Raw genomic sequence first — 17,837 nt, 5'->3', positions numbered from 1 at the left:
TGGCTGGTAGGTTTGAACCAACAGCCTTCTGGTTAGCAGTCAAATGCCTTAGGCATGTATTCAATAATAAAAATATTTCTTTCCTTTTGATATTTGGTGGAAAGGATTCACTGAGTTATCAGATTTTATTTTTAATTATATTTTCCAAACAATTTGATGACAGTGGGAGAGAATAGCACTCACTTCTTCAATTAAGTGGATTACCTGAAGGTCTTTTGGTCATATAAGAGAACCTTAATTAAGAAAATTCTCCAATTTTAGTGGAATATTAGCCAGATAAACCATCTTCCCCAATCTTACAAGTTTATTATTAAGCATGGTAACCTGGGCTCTCAAATTATATCATGCTCACCATTAGCTTTGGTGGTGGGAGAGTGTGGGAAGTTAGAAAGATCTTTTTCTTAACTGGCTGATAGCTCTCTGCCACATTTGGAATGGGTATACATATGTTATTCCAGTCCTGCAGTGGCCTGAGGAAGATTCTTTTGATTGGAATAAATTAATGTATTTAAGAGAGTTCTTAGAAAGTCCTCATCATGAGAAAAACAATTAGTGGTATTTATTGGATGAATATAATTGCAAGAAAAAAATTAAAAATAATTTGCATAGCCAAAGGAAAGACTGAGAGAAATGGAAAGGAAATCTGAGAATTAAAGGTACTTTCTTTTTCAAAAAACCTTCCTCCTCCTTTATCTGCTATCTCTGCTTCCTCTATTGAGCCTGTCTCTTTCTTCTCTCTCTCCTCAAATAGATTCCTGAGAAGAGAGAGACAGTGGTCATTTAGATGGATGATTCCCTTTGATAGTGGATTTTCTTGAAAAAAGAGACAAAAGAACAATTTCGGTAGCTGGTAATGAATTGATTACCCTGTTTGAGAGCAACAGTTTGTGTGCCTCATACCACAGCCCAGATTTCACCTAGCAGAGTCTTGAATCATGCATATGCATTATTTGGGAAAGTGGAAATTTTAAAGAAATGTGATTAGGTAATAAATAAGAATTTGGATAAAAGTCGGTGTCCCCGTATGAAAGTGAAAAGATATAAAGAAGTTGAACTAGTAACTTAAAGGAGGAGAAAAAAAAGGAGTTTGGCGATAAATATGAACATAGATAAAAAGAAGACAAAGAACCATGCAAATCTACATTTTTTCTGTAGCAATGGAAGGAAAACCAGCTCTTCCTACATGATTTCCAGTGAAGTTGTTGCCATTGAGAAGCTACCTGGTCCTCCTGGGTAATCCAAAGACCTTTTTGCCAGGTGATGTTATTCATTTAATTTTTTTTCCCCTGTGTCTCAGAAATTTGCAATTCTTTGCATCATGCTTCCAGTGTGTACCTCCATGTCTGGGGTTTGCACAGAATTCTCTAACCAGAAGTCTTCACTCCTTTGTGGAATCAAGCATTTGGGGCACTGGAACACAATTTACTTCAAGTGGTAGTCAGTTGTCTGTCATCCTCCACAACTATGGACGGATTTGGAGACCCATAGAAAGGGGTGCTCACAGCCATGTGCTGAAAAGGAGCTGGGAGAATCTGTAACAACTTGCCTAGAAGACAGGTGACTCTGCTTTTCCTTTTTCTTTTTCTTGAGAGTCAAATCAAGAGTTTCTTGAGAATTTCTCAAATTTTACTGTCATGGATCATGGGCAGATCAAAATTGTCTTATTTGGGTCTCTCGCTAATTATCCAATCCCAAATTAGGGAAAAGGTGGCAGTGTATAAGGACTATTCTCATATATTACTAGTGCATAAGATCTATGTAGTGACAACACTCTCTTAATACACGTAAGTCCTCCTTTTGGGACATCAAAGCATAATCTATGAGAAAGAGACAGAAATTTCTTTCTATGTTGTCCAAGAAACATTAAATGTTCGCAGATTCCTGTAAGATTAATCAAACTCTAAAATAACTCATTTGCTAAAATTCAGGAATATATAATTCAAAATGATCTACAGTTTACCACTGCCACTTCCTTTATAAAAATCAGTATTCCTCCTGCAAGCAAGCACACTATCTCTCCCTTTTTGTTTGGAAGCCATATGAATTTGTATCTGAGACAATATTCTGTTCCCAGTTTAATTGAAACTTCTCATAATCAGATGAGTTAGGTGGTGATTTTATTTTTAATTATATTTCCCCAAAATTGAGTATCACATTCAAAATCCTGCCCTTCTCTTTGTATGCAGCCTCAATGGCTAATGTCTCTCAATAGCCTCTCAAAAGCCTTGATTTTGACATAGGGTAGAATCTACTTCTTTGGACAACTTTGTACTCAATCCTCACCCATGAGAGATTAGTCAGAAAAGAATGCTTTTGGGCCATAGGGAGGGGGTCTTCAATCTTTCCCAAAAGAAAATCTTCAAATAATTTTCACATGCCTTTTGAATCTATTGCCTGTGAATTAAAAAAAAAAAAAAAAAAAATACTTCTGCAATACATGGTTATATATGGGCTGAGTAATCTCAGTGTTCATAACACATTCTAATTTTACTTATTTGACTACACTTTGGAATAAAAGAGCAAAAGCCCTAAATAAGTGCACTCAGAAACTTTCCTCAAGCACTGAAATAAAAGGCAGGATCTATTAAATTAAGATCAGGATCACTGCCTGGTTTTCTTTATAAGCACATACAAGGACACCCACTAGAGATAAAAAATGGCAGTCCTATATAGAAACATATTTTTTCTATCTTATAAATACACGCTTCACTTTTAAGGGAAACACATTTAATAATCTCCATTCTAACAGTGCTATCAACAGTGGTTTATATGTTCATTTCAGAGTACATACAATATGAGATGATGATGGCTGAAAAATACTAGTTAAAAAAATCTAAACTTTCACTAGTAACTAAAAAGCAGAAGAATAATATATTGTTTTCAAAATAAGAACATTTATGGAGTGGGTAGAACAAGATAAATGTTAGCTCAACTGGCCAACTGAATACTCAATAATTGTGACTTTAACTTCATTTATAGACAGAGGTATCAAAAGTTTTTATTAATTAGCTAATTCAAAAGCATATGGTATATGAGTCAGAGTAATGCTTCTTACTCTTAATTATGAATAGATTTCTATATAAAAACACAGTCTGGTCCTAAGCCACCCTCACAATCTCTGCTAAGCTTGAGCCCATCATTGCAGCCACTGTGTCAGTCCATCTCCTTGAGGGGCTTTCCCTTTGTCGCTGACCCTCTACTTTACCAACCATGATATCTTTCTCGAGAGACTGGTCCATTCTGACAAAATGACTGAAGCAAGTGATATGATGTCTGGCCATTCTTGCTACTTAAGAGCATTCTGGCTATACTTCCTAAAGACAGACTTATTCATCCTCTGACAGTCCATGGAAGTTCAATATGCTTTGCCAACACCACAATTCAAATGCATCAATTGTACTGTGATTTTTCTTACTCATTGTCCAGTTTTCACATGCACACAGCTTTCACCATGGCTTGAGTCACGTGCACCTTAGTCTTTAGAGTGACATCATTATTCTTTGCCATTTTAAAGAGGTCTTTTGTAGCAGATTTGCTGAATGCAAAAGGTCATTTGTTTTCTCAACTGCTGCTTCCACGGGTGTTGATTGTGGATCCAAGTAAAATGAAACTCCTGACTTCAATCTTTTCTCCTTTTATCATGATGTTGTGTATAGGCCCAGTTGGGAGTATTTTTGTTTTCTTTGAAACAATAGTCTGATAGCAAAAAAAGTGGAGCCTGACACATCAGTGAATAGTTGAATAATAATAATGAATAACAAATAGATAGCATCCTTCACAAAGCAGCCTGTTAAAATATATGGTTTAGTGAACTGAAAGCAAGGATAATAATCTGTTTATAAAAACAATGAAAACAAAGTCATCTTTTCCTTAAGGTAGCATAATATTATTTAAAAGAATTAAAAGTTTTATATCTATTAAGAGAAGTATGGCCATAGAAAGACTGTTGTTAGCTTATATTAACATATATATGAGAATGAGATTTTACATTGTACAAACTTTTTCAGAAGAAAATGGAATTTCAAAGTGATAGCATAGAGGCATGTCTGGATACCCAGGTAAGATTTGTTTTGTTTTGATTTTTTATCTTTTCAAGATGTGTGTTCACATAGAATGTCATCCAACATCACCGATATATACTCATAAAATTTCCAGGGGTAACTTAAGAATAGAACATACTTTGTTTTTTCATCTTTTATTCTGCAAGTTTTTACTTAATTAATCTTTAAAGTAAGTATCCCCATGGCTTTAATAATGCAACAGTAAAGGATGTAGAACAAAAGGTAGGAAAAGGAAGGAGAAGCACCTCTCTGGTAGACTCTGATCCATTCAGTGGGCTGCTATACAATTGAGACTATGGTGGATTAATAATCACATCTTTTTCCTTCTTTATGAAATGAATTAAAGGCCAGAAATTATTTAATGCCAGCAAGTGCATCACTATCTTTGTTATATCTTTCAAATAAATTATATCTATTTGTACTATCAGGTGAATTTATAGGGAAGTATGAAAATATCACATGGAAAACATTCCATGGATAATTAAGGTTATTTTAAAAACCTTAAGGTAGACCATGAGTGCTCAATCCATTATTTGAATTATGATTGGTGATCAAATGCACATTCTGATATCTACTGACATATGTCACATTGTCACTACTACATCATGAAAATGCTAGGAATAAAAATGCTGTTCTAAAATTGGTTAAAAAAATTGCCCCCCCCCCCAGTAACTCCATGGGAGAGGAAAGGAATGCAAAAGAGAAAGCAAGAGAGAATGTGTACAGGATATAAACGGGCCATGGATTTCAGTGACAGAAGCAACAAAAAACTAAAACATCAGTTCATTCTAATCACTGTGTCAGAAATTTAAACTGATGACACAGATTTGCATTCAGAAATTTTCATCTTATAAAAGTATATAGAGAGAATTTAGCACTGCATTTGATGTCCAATTACAGGGCATGTTCCACTACTAAATAATTTTAATGTTCATAACTTTGTCACGAGTACTCCTTTGGAGCCCTATATGATACAAAGTAGGGAGCTCTGGTAGCATAGTGCCTAAGGTACTTGACTGCTAACCAGAAGGCTGGCGGTTCAAACCCACCAGCCACTCCTCAGAAGGAAGATTGGGCAATCCTACTTCTGTAGTGATACTGCCTTGGAAACTCAAGGAGGGGTCACTATGAGTCGGGTCCGACTTGATGGCACATAACAACAACAACAACAACAACAACAACAAATAGTAAAAGAAAATGAAAATAAAAAACTATACCAGATTTCCAAAGCTTATTCAATCTTTCAACCTGTATAGGATAGGTTGGAATGTTCCCCATGTGGTTAAATATTTATTAGAATGATATGTTTTGTTTATTAAATGATTTAGAAATTAAACAATTAGATATAAACCGAATCCATCCTTCTATAAAAGGCTTTAAAAATCACTTTTAATTAATATATAATCTATTTTTATATCTTTCTGTTTTGTAGTGGTTTAATCTTTTAAATAAATTTATTTTTAAAAATACATTTGGTGACAAAGTGACTAGAACATGGATCAAAGCTGAAAAAAGATAAAAAGGATTTCACAGATGAGAGAACAGATTACTAAATAATTTCTGGAGATTATCTTTTAGAAAAGCATCATTTTAAATAAAATAATTTCCACTATTATTTTTAAATAAGTTACTGAATATTTATTATTCCATATACACAACATTTGTTTTTTTAAGATATGGCAAGGGGGACCTATTTACTGTGCCCTCTCACTGTCAACGGCCTTGTATCACCTCCTGATAGCCCAACCCCTACCAAAGGACGCGTGCACCTGCAAGGTGGCTGAATACCCCCCTTCCTTTTGAGATCCTAGATTACTTTCCAGTCCACAGTGTGATAAGAACAATATTGAGAGCAAATCTGTAAAATGTTTAGAGAAATTTGAAAATGTAACTTTATGTCTAGAGCTAAGGCTGGGAAGAGAAGGTGGCCAGTTGCAGGCTGGACCTGGGAGACAGATGTTTCTGTGCCTCCATGTTTTATCAAGGGCATCACACAGGTTCTAATATTCTAAATCCAAACTTGTTCTTCCAGGTTATTATTAAAATACATTCATCAAGGTAGGAGGATGAAACATATTTAATGGTTTATAGCTTGATTCATAACTTTTAATATTTTAGCATTTGATAGGTGAGTTTTCATTCACACTCTTGTCCTGGGAACTGCAAACACAGTGGGAGAGTCTGCAGCTGGGAAAGCTAAACTTACTAAGAAATACATTTCAAATTCACTCAAAATCATATCTGCTTCTTTGGTGGCTATAAATCCAGTAAGTACTCTAATCACAGAGTCTTAAAGTTCAAAGGAACTTTTGATCTAATTCCAACTCTGTAAAAATCTGTGAGCTGGTCATCCAGCTTCTGTTCCAGCACTAGGTGGGTGCTAGATAAGTTCTGAGGCAGTCACTTTTACCCAAGGAAAAGAGGTTTATATTTGCAGAGAAGTGTGTTTTTCCCCCAGGAGGAAGAGCATGAAGTTTGAGAAATATATTTCCTAGTTAAAGATAGACAGATATTGAACAAAGATGGGAAGCAGACAGATTTGGTGGCAGTGGGTATATCCAACATAAAAGTAAACAGAGGCATCATTTGTGCTTGATGAAAATCTTAAAAAGGATGGCAAAAATACAAATGAAAATTTAATTTCTCAAAGGTAATTGAGGTCTAATAAGAATGGTTACAAAATTATCTAAGAAGTGAATATGAAGAAAATTAGATGGTGTGTTTTCTCAGAGGTTCTTTTGATTAAATAGCGTTTATTTTTTAGATAATGCATGGTTATTTTAAAAATACATATAGTATTTCATGTCAGTGCTGAAAAATGGTTTAGGAAGACTACTGACATATTTCTTCTATGGTTATTTTGAATTTATAAAAGCATAAGATGTGCATGATCACAACAAGGTTTGCTTTGTGTATGTGCCGCCTGTTAGTGTGTGCCCACATGATCAGCAAATACGTTATTTGTGGTTTTAACCTCAAGTATTATATAGATCATGGTTAATCATTAATATGAATACTTACTAAATGTTGTCTTTTCATAGTGCCTACGGCATTTGACTGCTAATCAGAAGGCTGGTGGTTCAAACCCACCAGCTACTCTTCAGAAGGAAGACTGGGCAATCTACTTCCGTAGTGATACCGCCTAGGAAACCCAAGGAGGGGTTGCTATGAGTCAGATCCCACTCGAGGGCAGTGAGTTTGATTTTTTTTTTTGGTTTTAGAGTTGAATACTTAAGATCAAAATTCTGACCTCTTTTTTTGTGTCTTATTGGGTTACTGAAATGATTTATATCTTTATAAGTTTTCTACCTAAATTCTGTGATATTAATTAGCTCAAAGATGATATTTTTAAAGCCATGACTTTTTTTTTTTTTTTTGGTAGGTATAGGATAAACATTTCCTAATAAATATTGTTTAGGCAAAGGAACAGAAACATTTTTATTTGGGAAAAATAAATAATAAATTTAAGGATAAAAGAGTCTAAAAAAAAATATTGTAGCAGAAATCACATAGCCAAATAGCAACAGGCCCTGGAATTCAAGGCAAAGTTGCTAAGAATGTCAAGTGTAAAACCATTCAAGGAGTAGGCTGTATGAACCACTTATGGTCCCTCTAAAAGGGGCAGAATGTTACTCCAGTCGATTTTTGCCATGTAATAATCCTAGCATAGTGTTGTCATCTTTTAAAAGAAGGCCTGATTCCAGATTTTTGTACACACTTTTCAGGTTTCTAAAATATTATCAACGCCAAACAGACAGACAAGCAAACAAACAAAAACAACTGTCTGCTGATAGCTCAGCTTTGTGGCTGCCAGTTTTCAATTCAATATTTATTATTGAATCCAAGAGATCATGGACAAACCCACAAGAAGGTCAAGAAGGAAATAGAGATTATTTCTGGATGATAATGGTCTAGTAAATATAAATGCCTAACCAGATTTTGATAATTTTTAGGGTGAGATACTAAAAACTAAGCTATATTCAAAAAAGAAAGAAAAGAATGAAGTAACACATGTAGAATCTATAAAACAGTGGCTGTTTTGTCCACCACACCTTAGGAAGCACACAATAGGACTCTAGTTGGCTCAGAGATGGACAACCAAATTGTGTGATCAAAGATATCTATGCTCGGAGGGAGAAGTTTGAAGTCGAGGTCAAAAATGCATGGAGACAAGTAAAAACAAAAGTAGGTTCCCCTTTTGTCCCTTGGAGATACAAGAATTAGGAAGAAATAATATCAGAATCTATCATGTACACAATGGTTAAACTGTGCTTTATGACAGATTCTGGAATGATAATCTAAGAGGCCTTCTAATACAATTAAAAAAAAGAAAAGAGAGAGAGAGAAAAGTAGTGAAAAAAAAGAAAGAATAACTAGCCTACCTTCAGAAAGTTTACACATGATAAAGGCATTACCTTCAGCCATTATTTAGCTAAACATAGCTTTTTGTTTGAAGTTTAGACAAATAATCCTCAAATTTCTGTGTGCATAAGATGAGTTTGTAAAATGGAGAATGTTAGACCCAAATCCCACAGGTGCTGATTCAGCAACTTAGGGATAGAGTTCTAAAAGTCTACATTTTTAAAAGTTCATCAGTTAATTGTTATGTCCATTTGTAGAAATATCAAGTTAGATAAAGCCTGGATTACATATCCACAGTTAGGAAAAGAATCCCAAAAAAAGCTTCTTCCACAATCTAACTTTTTGAGGTTCATAGCACAAAAAAATAATATATCTTCCCCAAAACAATCTTCAATAATATTATCAAAGTCAAATTATTAGGTTAAGCAGACTATGGACCTGGAATTACTATCATTTTTATTCAGATGTGTTCATACTTTTAACTCACTTTCAAAGCAATATTTAATTTACTAACTATCTCAAATCTGAGAACTGCTCAATGATAACCACTTTAAGCTTCAGACAAATTGACAAGCTGTCATCTTCTGATAGTGTTGGTAAACATGATTGTACTACCAATATCTGAATGCCCATTAGTCTTTGGTACCAGCATCAGAGTTTTGGTGATCAGTCTTGTGTTTGTTTTTGTAGTCTCCTATTTTCAATCTCCATGGGCATTTTATCAAACGTAGGCCCCACCAAACACTCTACAATTTCACTCTAGGACTTTATTTCCCAATGGCTCTTACAGACTACTGAATTCTAAGAAATTGTCTTTGGGTTGAGAACCTGAAGCTTTGGTAAAGGCCTAATATACTAGTAGTTTGGTGATAATAACTCAATTATCATGCATTTTTTGGTGGTAGTTGTGGGAAGGATCATGTAAAACAAATCATTTCAGGGTAAAATTCCATGAATACCACATAGGTTAAGTCAAGAACAAAACATTGAGAACTTACACTTGGAGCACTGTTCTAGGGTCCCCAACTTCACCTCCATCACCAATTGTCAAGGTATCATAGCCAATCTCTAGATCAAATTCTTCAAAATTTATTTGGATAACCTAGCAATAAACAGAAACAAACATCTCAAATGTATTATATTGTATAATAAAAACAAAAGAAATAAGTGACAGAAAAAGATTTAAAACGCACATTTATACACAGAATCATAAAAATGACTTCTTTCCTATTAACTGGACTTATTTTTAATATATATGTGGATTTCATACCAGAGTAGCAGATGTCAGACTATATCTTAATTTCAAACATTATATCATAACATGCCTTTTACCTGCTGGGTTTTACTTTCTGTAATAAGTTTTCAATGAAATGGCAAGGCTTCTGTTCATAGGATACTTTTATCTGAAGCATTTGAAGCATGATTAATGCAAATCTACTTTGAGAAGGCTTTATAAAAAGTACATGTAGGTGGGGAGTGGTTTTCCATATATTTGCATATATTTTTAGAAAGCTGAGATGGAAAAGCCACAGAATGTGCTATTTTCATTAAATAGTAAAGCTTAAAAAAGGTTAGAGCTAAATTTGAATCTAAATCACCAGATTTAATGGCATAAGGTTTGGTTTTGTGTATCCTATGGTGATGGAATTCCTCAAATACATTAAAACATGCTGGCAAAACTGGGAGCATGGTATTTTGGGAGATACTTTAGGCCATGGCATATAATTTAATGTTATTTCTTTCTAAAATACACTCACATATTTAAACACTGTTTACACACCTATGCAAAAATGTATATCCAATTAAATTCCAGTATTTAAATTGTTGTTGTTGTTGTTATGTGCCGTCGAGTCGGCCCCGACTCATAGCGACCCCTCCTTGGGTTTCCGAGGCAGTATCACTACGGAAGTAGGATTGCCCAACCTTCCTTCCGAGGAGTGGCTGGTGGGTTTGAACCGCCAGCCGTCTGGTTAGCAGGCAAGTGTCTTAGCCACTATGCTACCAGAGCTCCCAGTATTTAAATTAGGAACCCAATATAATAATAATGAACAATATATTTAACAATCATTACAGAAAGAAATTACATATATGCTTTCCTGTATATAGTCACATCTGAGCAAAACACAATTTATAATAAAGTATATTCACTACTTGACAAAGAAAATTAATGTCTGAGATTACCAATCTCCTTAAAGAATTAATGAAAAAGACATATTTGTAATCATTTTCTTGTATTTATCACATTGGTGTCATAAATAATTCTGAAACAATATATTTTACATCCAGGCTTTTTTGAACTATATGACATATACTTTTTTTTTTTTTTCAACTTTTATTTTATTTTATTCTTTTCTTGATTACTTAATGATTATACATTAGCATTTACTAAAGCTATTGTTTTGACCAAGTTTAATGCAGCATATATACAAACCATTGAATTATACATCTTACATGGTCATAGTTAAAAAAAAATAGCTTCTTACTTTTACACACAGTTAAATATAAATACTTTTAATTAACAATTACTTCTCAATGGACATTTAGGGTAGGCTGTTCTAATTTTTTATTGGTATATGCAACACAGCTTTTAGCAATACCAAGCATCTTCTTGTTTAAATGTGCAAGTATATCTAAAGGCTATATACTTAGGATAACAATTGCTGGGTCATAACAAAGCAAGACTTCAGGGACATAGTGTTCACCAACATCAATTTAAATGCTCACAACTTGTATACACTAGATTTCTTAATTTCTACCAATCCATGCAGTATAAAAAAGACTGCATTTTGCATTTGCATCATTACAATTAAGAATCATTTAATATATATATTTGTCTTTTGCATTTTATTTTTCTGTGAAATAATTTATTATGTTTTCAACCCTTTTTCTCCTTGACTTCTTTCCTGCTTTGTTTTGATTCCAAGGATTCCTTATAGTGGTGTTTCCTAGTTTTTTTTTTTTTTTTCTATTATCACAGCAATGGAAAAAAATAGTATTTGTAAGATACAATAAGGTGAACGGTGTAGTTTCTTGGCCCAGGCCCTTTCCTGTCACCCTGTGAACTGAGATCAGTATCTTAGTTTCACCTGTAATCCATTAATAACACCATTGGACTTGGTTCACCAGTTGAGATATAGAAAACAGAAATTCTGATGATTGGACTAGTGAAAAAAAAAAAAAACATGATAAATGTCAAAGAAATTGGACTTGTCAAGGATTTCATTCCACTTGGATCACCAATAAAAACCTATGGAAACAACAGTTAAGAAATCAAATGACATACTGCATTGGGCAAATGTGCTGCAAAAGCCTCTTTAAAGTGTTAAAAAGCAAAGATGTTACTTTGAGAACTAAGGTGTGCCTGCCTCACACCATGATACTTTCAGCCGCTTCATATGCGTGCAAAGACAAGACAATGAAAAAGGAAAACCAAAGAATCGAAACACTGAAATTGTAGTATTGGCAAAGAATATTGAATACATCACCAACTTCCAGAAAACAAATCTGTCTTGGAAGTATAGCCAGAGTGCTTCTTAGCAACAAGCAACTATGTCAAGACTTCTTGGTTACTTTGGACATGTCATCAAAAGAGACAAATTGCTAAAAACAGATATCATGCTTGGTAAAGTAGAGTGTCACTGAAAAAAGAAGGAGACTCTCCATGAAATGGAATAACACAGTGGCTTCAACCAGAGGATCAAACATAGCAATGATTGTGAGGATGGCACAGGAAGCAAATCAGAATATTTTGTTCTGTTATGGGAGCCCTGGTAGCACAGTGCCTAAAGCATTTGACTGCTAACCAGAAGGCTGGCAGTTCGAACTCACTACTCACTCCTCAGAAGGAAGATTGGGCAAACAACTTCCATAGAGATACAAACAAAACAAACAAACAAAAACCTTCACTGCTGTCAAGTCAGTTTGACTCATAGCAACCCCCCCCCTTGAGTTTCGAGGTGATATCTCTATGGAAGTAGATTGCTCAATCTTCCTTCCAAGTAGTGGCTGGTGGGTTTGAACTGCCAGCCTTCTGGTTAGCAGTCAGATGCGTAAGGCAGTAACTCAAGAAGAGGTTGCTATGAGTTGAATCAACTAGATGGCAGTGAGTTTGATTTGGTTTTGGTTATACATAAGGTCACTATCCGTCGCAGCATATTTGAGAGCACCTAACAATAGCAACCCACCAAATCAGATTTGCTTTGTATACTCTAGATACTCATTCTTTATATCGTATGTCTTGCGACACCTTCGTCAATTGTATGGCTTTTTTCTTTTTTACTTTGTTAAATCTTTTGTAAAGAGAAGTTGTTAATTTTAATGGAGTAGAAGTTGTTAATCTGTTATGAGTAACACTTTTTGTTGCCTATGACCCAAGGAGATAAAGTTATTTTCTTCAAAGGCTTTAGTCTTTGGGGAATTGATTTTATAAGATGTGTGAAGTAGAATTCGAATACAGTCCTCAAGATTCCTACCCTACGGTGTTCATGTCCTGGACAACCCCTTCCCCTGGAGTGTCAGCAGAACCCTGTGGATGAGGTGGGATATCACAGCAATGATCAGCTTACTTACATGTGCAAGGTGAAGGAGTGTTGCAGATATAAGCAGGGTGCGTAAATTATTGACTTTAAGTTAATCAAAAGAGATTATTTTAGATTGGCCTGACTGATTCGCTGAAGCCCTTTAAAAGAGGTTCAGATAAAAAACAAGGCAGAAGACACATTCCCTTGTTAGTTTGAAGAAATAGACAGCCATATTGTAGAGATGCCCAGTGGCAAAGAATATATCTGCCATTTTATTTTCTCATTTCATTTTCTCTGTATCTTTGTTTGGAAGTTATTTTTAGTATGTGTACAAATTTTGTTTTAAATTTCATTTTTTTCAAAAGACCTTTTCAGATATCTTTCCTCCTCTTCCCAAGGAAAACAAAACGTTCTCCCCATTTCATTTCATCTGACTTTTCTTTTCATGTATGTGTGTATACATGTATGAATTGTTTTTGAAGTTTCTTTTGATTTATTGTCAGCCAATAATACACTGAAAAACATGTTTATTGTCCACATAAAGGATCTCTTAGTATTTCAGTTGAAGGACTTCCAGAGTACCTCACTCTCATCTGTCAGAAGAGGAAATCCCATGATCCATTTTAACCAATCCATTTCACAGTAGATTTAGGAGTACGTTGCAGTTAAAATTAGGGAATGACTCCTTTTATATGATTTTCAAAGCCAATTAGGCTGGACGATCCAAATTAGGTGTCTAATAAATGGCTGATTGATTGATTGTTAGTTTTATACCAAACCTTTGATATTCATTATTGTATAATCATGTTCTCAAAAATTTGGACACTCATTTAATGGTAGATTTTATTTTGTCTCAAATATAACTGATATTCATGCATGTGTATATTCAACAGTGAGAATTCTACTTCATTATAAATTATGTGATGAATTAATTACTAACTATTCCAAATACTTTCATATAAGCACTTAGCCACTGGCCTGTCATTGAAAATTTAGACACTTATAATACTTCAAGAGTTTCCATGACACAAAATCACTGAGCAGCAAGAATAGTCTGATTAAATTTGTGAACACATTTGTTTTAATTTGATTCTTGTAGGCTTTGTTTTAACATTATTATGGGAATATCTACAAAGCAATGAAATCTATGCATCAAAAATGTAAAAGCTAACTACTTTAATTGGAATAGTTAATATAAATAAAACCTTATAGCAGCACTTCAAAATACTATATTGGTATACATTATAAAAATATTTAATAAAATGTATGAAGAAAACACAAGCAACTAAAATATAACAGAAAGCTTGTTTTCACAACTCAAAGCTCATAAATAACAGTGAGAGTGTGGTGTGAAATTTCCTTTAATTATAGACTCTCCTACAATATTTGGTATAGTCCCTATTTAGCACAAATGGGTAAGCACTTGACTACTGACCAAAAGGTTGGTGGTTTGAACCCAATCAGAGGTACCTCAAAAGACAGGTTCTACTCTGCATGCACAGGGTTACCATGAGTCAGAATTGACAACTAACAGCACCAGCAATATACTATGAGAGTGATCAAGTACCCATTTTACCCATTTGTCGGTTGTTGTTGTTATGTGCCGTTGAGTCAGACCCAACTCATAGTGACCCCTCCTTGGATTTCACCACAGAAGTAGATTGCCGAACCATCCTTCCAAGGAGTGGCTGGTGGGTTTGAACTGCCAGACTTCTGGTTAGCAGTCATGTACCTTAGGCACTATGCTACCAGAGCACCTATTTATGGTTGTGTAATGGGAAAATGAAAAAGTACCATGGAAAACAACAACAACAACAATAGTTGGTGATCATATTTAGTTGGTGGTCAAGTTGAAAAATTTAGTACTGAAATAGGCTATGTACACTAGTAGAGAAGGAAACACCATGCATTTTTGCTTCTCTGAGTTGTTCTTAATGACTTGTGAGAGGAAAAAAAAGAACTACATCATAGGACTAATGAAAGAAAAGCTGAAATAATGAAATATACTCCTAAAATAGGTAAATAGTTAATTATTGCCTTGATTTTTTTTTAATACCAGAAATGTCACCCTCTTGGCTTCCACTTATGGAATTGTGATTCCAACCAGTTTATATAATGCTGCTTCTTGAGGGTCGTTATCCCTGTAATCTCTTAGTGCATTCAATTAAAAATAACCTCATGATGTGGAGAGATTGAGATTTGCATACACTGCTGGTCAGACTGTAAAATGATACAATGATTGTAGAAGTTGTTATGGTGATTTCTTTAAAAGTTGGAAATAGAAATACCATTTGACCCAGCAATCCCATTACTAGCAATATATGCCAAAGAAGTGAAAAGCAGGACATGAACAGATAAATGTACGCCCTTGTTTATCACAGCACTACTCACAATAGCAAAGAGATGCAAACAACCAAAGTGCCCATCAACTGAGAAATGGGTAAACAAACTGTGGTCCTAAAGAATAATGTAGAATCTGCAAAACACCACACAACGTGGATGGACTGGGAGGACATTATGCTGATTGAAATAAGTCAATCGCAGAAGGACAAATACTGTATTCATCCACTATTTTTTGTAAAAAGTCAAGGAAAAGTTTATACACGGAAGGAAACTTTCTTTGTTGGTTACCAAGGATTGGAGGGTAGGGGCTAAATTCTTAGATAGATTGGAAAAAAATATATATGCATATACATATATACATACCAAAGATTATTAGCGGTTAGCGGGGTGGGGGGTAAGGGAAGCTTTTGTTTGTGCGCAATTGAGTTTATGATAATGGTGGTGGCATATTTTGGAAAAGGATAGCAATAATGGTGGCACAACATGAAAAATGTCCTTGAGCTGTAAAAGGGGAAGGTGTTATGTTGGCGAATGTCTTGTGTACGTTTTCACCACAATAAAAGTTAAAAAGAGGACAAAATAAGTGAGTAAAATAACCTTATGTATTTTAAACTTCAGCTTCTAAAAGTGAGGAATCTTTAATAGCATTAAATATTAAATGCTGAGTAGATCCATTTTTAATAAGGCTCAAGACCTATTTTCATAGGACATTTAGTTAGAACTGGTATTCTATACTCATAATTCTTATCTGTGCAGCTTTCTCAGAGAGTTTAAAACTATGACTTATACAAAATTACGCTTTACATAGTCATGTGGAATCCTCCCTTAACTATATACAATATGTCTTTTGCCTTTGATATTTTAAAAAAATAAAAAATCATAATTAAAAAAAATGTATATCGTATAGACACCATGCTTATTACAATGCATACACTGCTTTATTATAACCCAACAATTACATGCAGTGTGCATTTACGCATGATTATGGCCAACCAGAATCTGAACACCCTCTTTGTATCTGGTGAAGTGGGAGTCTTGGTGGGAAGCCCAGCATGCTTGCAAACGTGGGTCAGGTCCTCGCTTCCCCACCCTTCGTGGTACCCAGGGTACAGACATGAGACCTAAGCTTCCCTAACTAATCATAAACACATTCTGTTTCTGAATTAGAAAGCAGAGATGGTGGATTCTGGCAAAAGGTGCCCCCAGTTTTAGGGGTCACTGTGGTTATAATACAAGATGACATCCAAAGTCTAGAGCAGGGTTATCCAATCAAAATATTCTATGACAGTAGAAGGAAAAAGAAAAATTTTTCCAGAGGTAAAAACTAGAAGTTGTTAGTGACTGTGATAGCAAGGCAATGCATTATTTAAAGCACCATTTAATTCAAAGACATGGAAGCTCAAGGCATATAGTAGAAAAAAAGGAAAGAAAGGCTTATATAATCTTTAAATAATGCATTGCCTTGCTATCACAGTTATTTGAATTGAGGTTTCTTGTGGGTAAGTTGAAAACAATCTAATGGGTAAATTGATGTGGGCAAGTCTCAGTTTAAAGATGAAAAATGCCTTGCCCAGTAATTTTCCAGCTTATTTGGCTAATCAGTGATTGGACTAAGCTCTAATCCCAGGTTTCCTTGATGTCAGAGTTCATGTGCTAAACCATCATCCTATTTTGCACTGCTAGAGAAAAGATCTGCCATTAAGGAAATATCTTTCCAAATTGCTGATATAATAGAACAAATTATAAGTATATTCTTTGGTGTTGGGCATATCCTTCATGTATTAAATGTTGATAATAAGGGGAGATTATTTGTGAAAAGTAACAATTAATAACTTACATTAGTTTTGTGGAAAAATATAGGAATTATTAAAAGCTACTTTTCCACTTATGGTAAAGTCTTTGTTTTTTTTTTTCCTGTTTCAAAATAAATCTGAAAGCTGATGAAATTTCTCTATCAGCTAAGCCCAGTATTAGACATTTTGTGCAGAAGCAATTAGTACAGCATCTTAATTAACCTTTGAAGATATTTAACTAAACAAATTAATGATGCCTTAACATTATTACCAAACTACATTCAGTAGTGAGACAGGATAATATACTTAAGGGCATAGGCAGAGCCTAGAGATTAAGAGTCATCTCTGTTACAAAAATTGTATTACACAATGTACTCAACTTCTTTTAGTCTCTATTTTCTATATATTAGTATCATTAATTCATAATTCCTAAGGTTGAATTAAGGAGCTTGGTGGTGCAACGATTGAGTGCTCAGCTCCATGGAAGAAAGGATTTGACATTCTGCCCCTATAAAGATCATAGCCCAGAAAATTATGTGAAAATTCTATGTCACAAGGCGTCACTATGAGTTTTAATCAACTTGACTACACCTAACTATAATAAGGTTGAAGAAGGATTACATTAAACAGAATCATAATGACGAGTACAGAACTTGATATGTAATGTTGTTGTTGTTAAGTGCCATCGAGTCATTTCTGACTCATAGCGACCCCATGCACAGCAGAACGAAACACTGCCCGATCCCGCGCCAGCCCCA

The 17,837-nt window shown here is 34.6% G+C and overlaps 1 protein-coding gene across 1 annotated transcript in view; it reads right to left on the bottom strand.

The window, feature by feature from the left end:
* The window catches only part of CSMD3 (CUB and Sushi multiple domains 3), a gene marked incomplete at its 5' end in the record, with an annotated part of 1,439,134 nt that overhangs the window by 744,729 nt on the left and 676,568 nt on the right, over positions 1-17,837 (bottom strand). Inside the window, one exon of the mRNA XM_007955674.2 lies at positions 9,422-9,525. Within this exon, the coding sequence (XP_007953865.2) occupies positions 9,422-9,525 (104 nt within the window). The remainder of the gene's footprint in view (positions 1-9,421; positions 9,526-17,837) is intronic.

This window comes from Orycteropus afer, unplaced genomic scaffold (genome assembly GCF_000298275.1).
Source record: "Orycteropus afer afer isolate SDZICR_OR568_19922 unplaced genomic scaffold, OryAfe1.0 scaffold00530, whole genome shotgun sequence".
In the NCBI taxonomy this organism is placed as follows: Eukaryota; Metazoa; Chordata; class Mammalia; order Tubulidentata; family Orycteropodidae; genus Orycteropus; species Orycteropus afer.
This window is presented reverse-complemented; position numbering and strand designations above follow the sequence as displayed.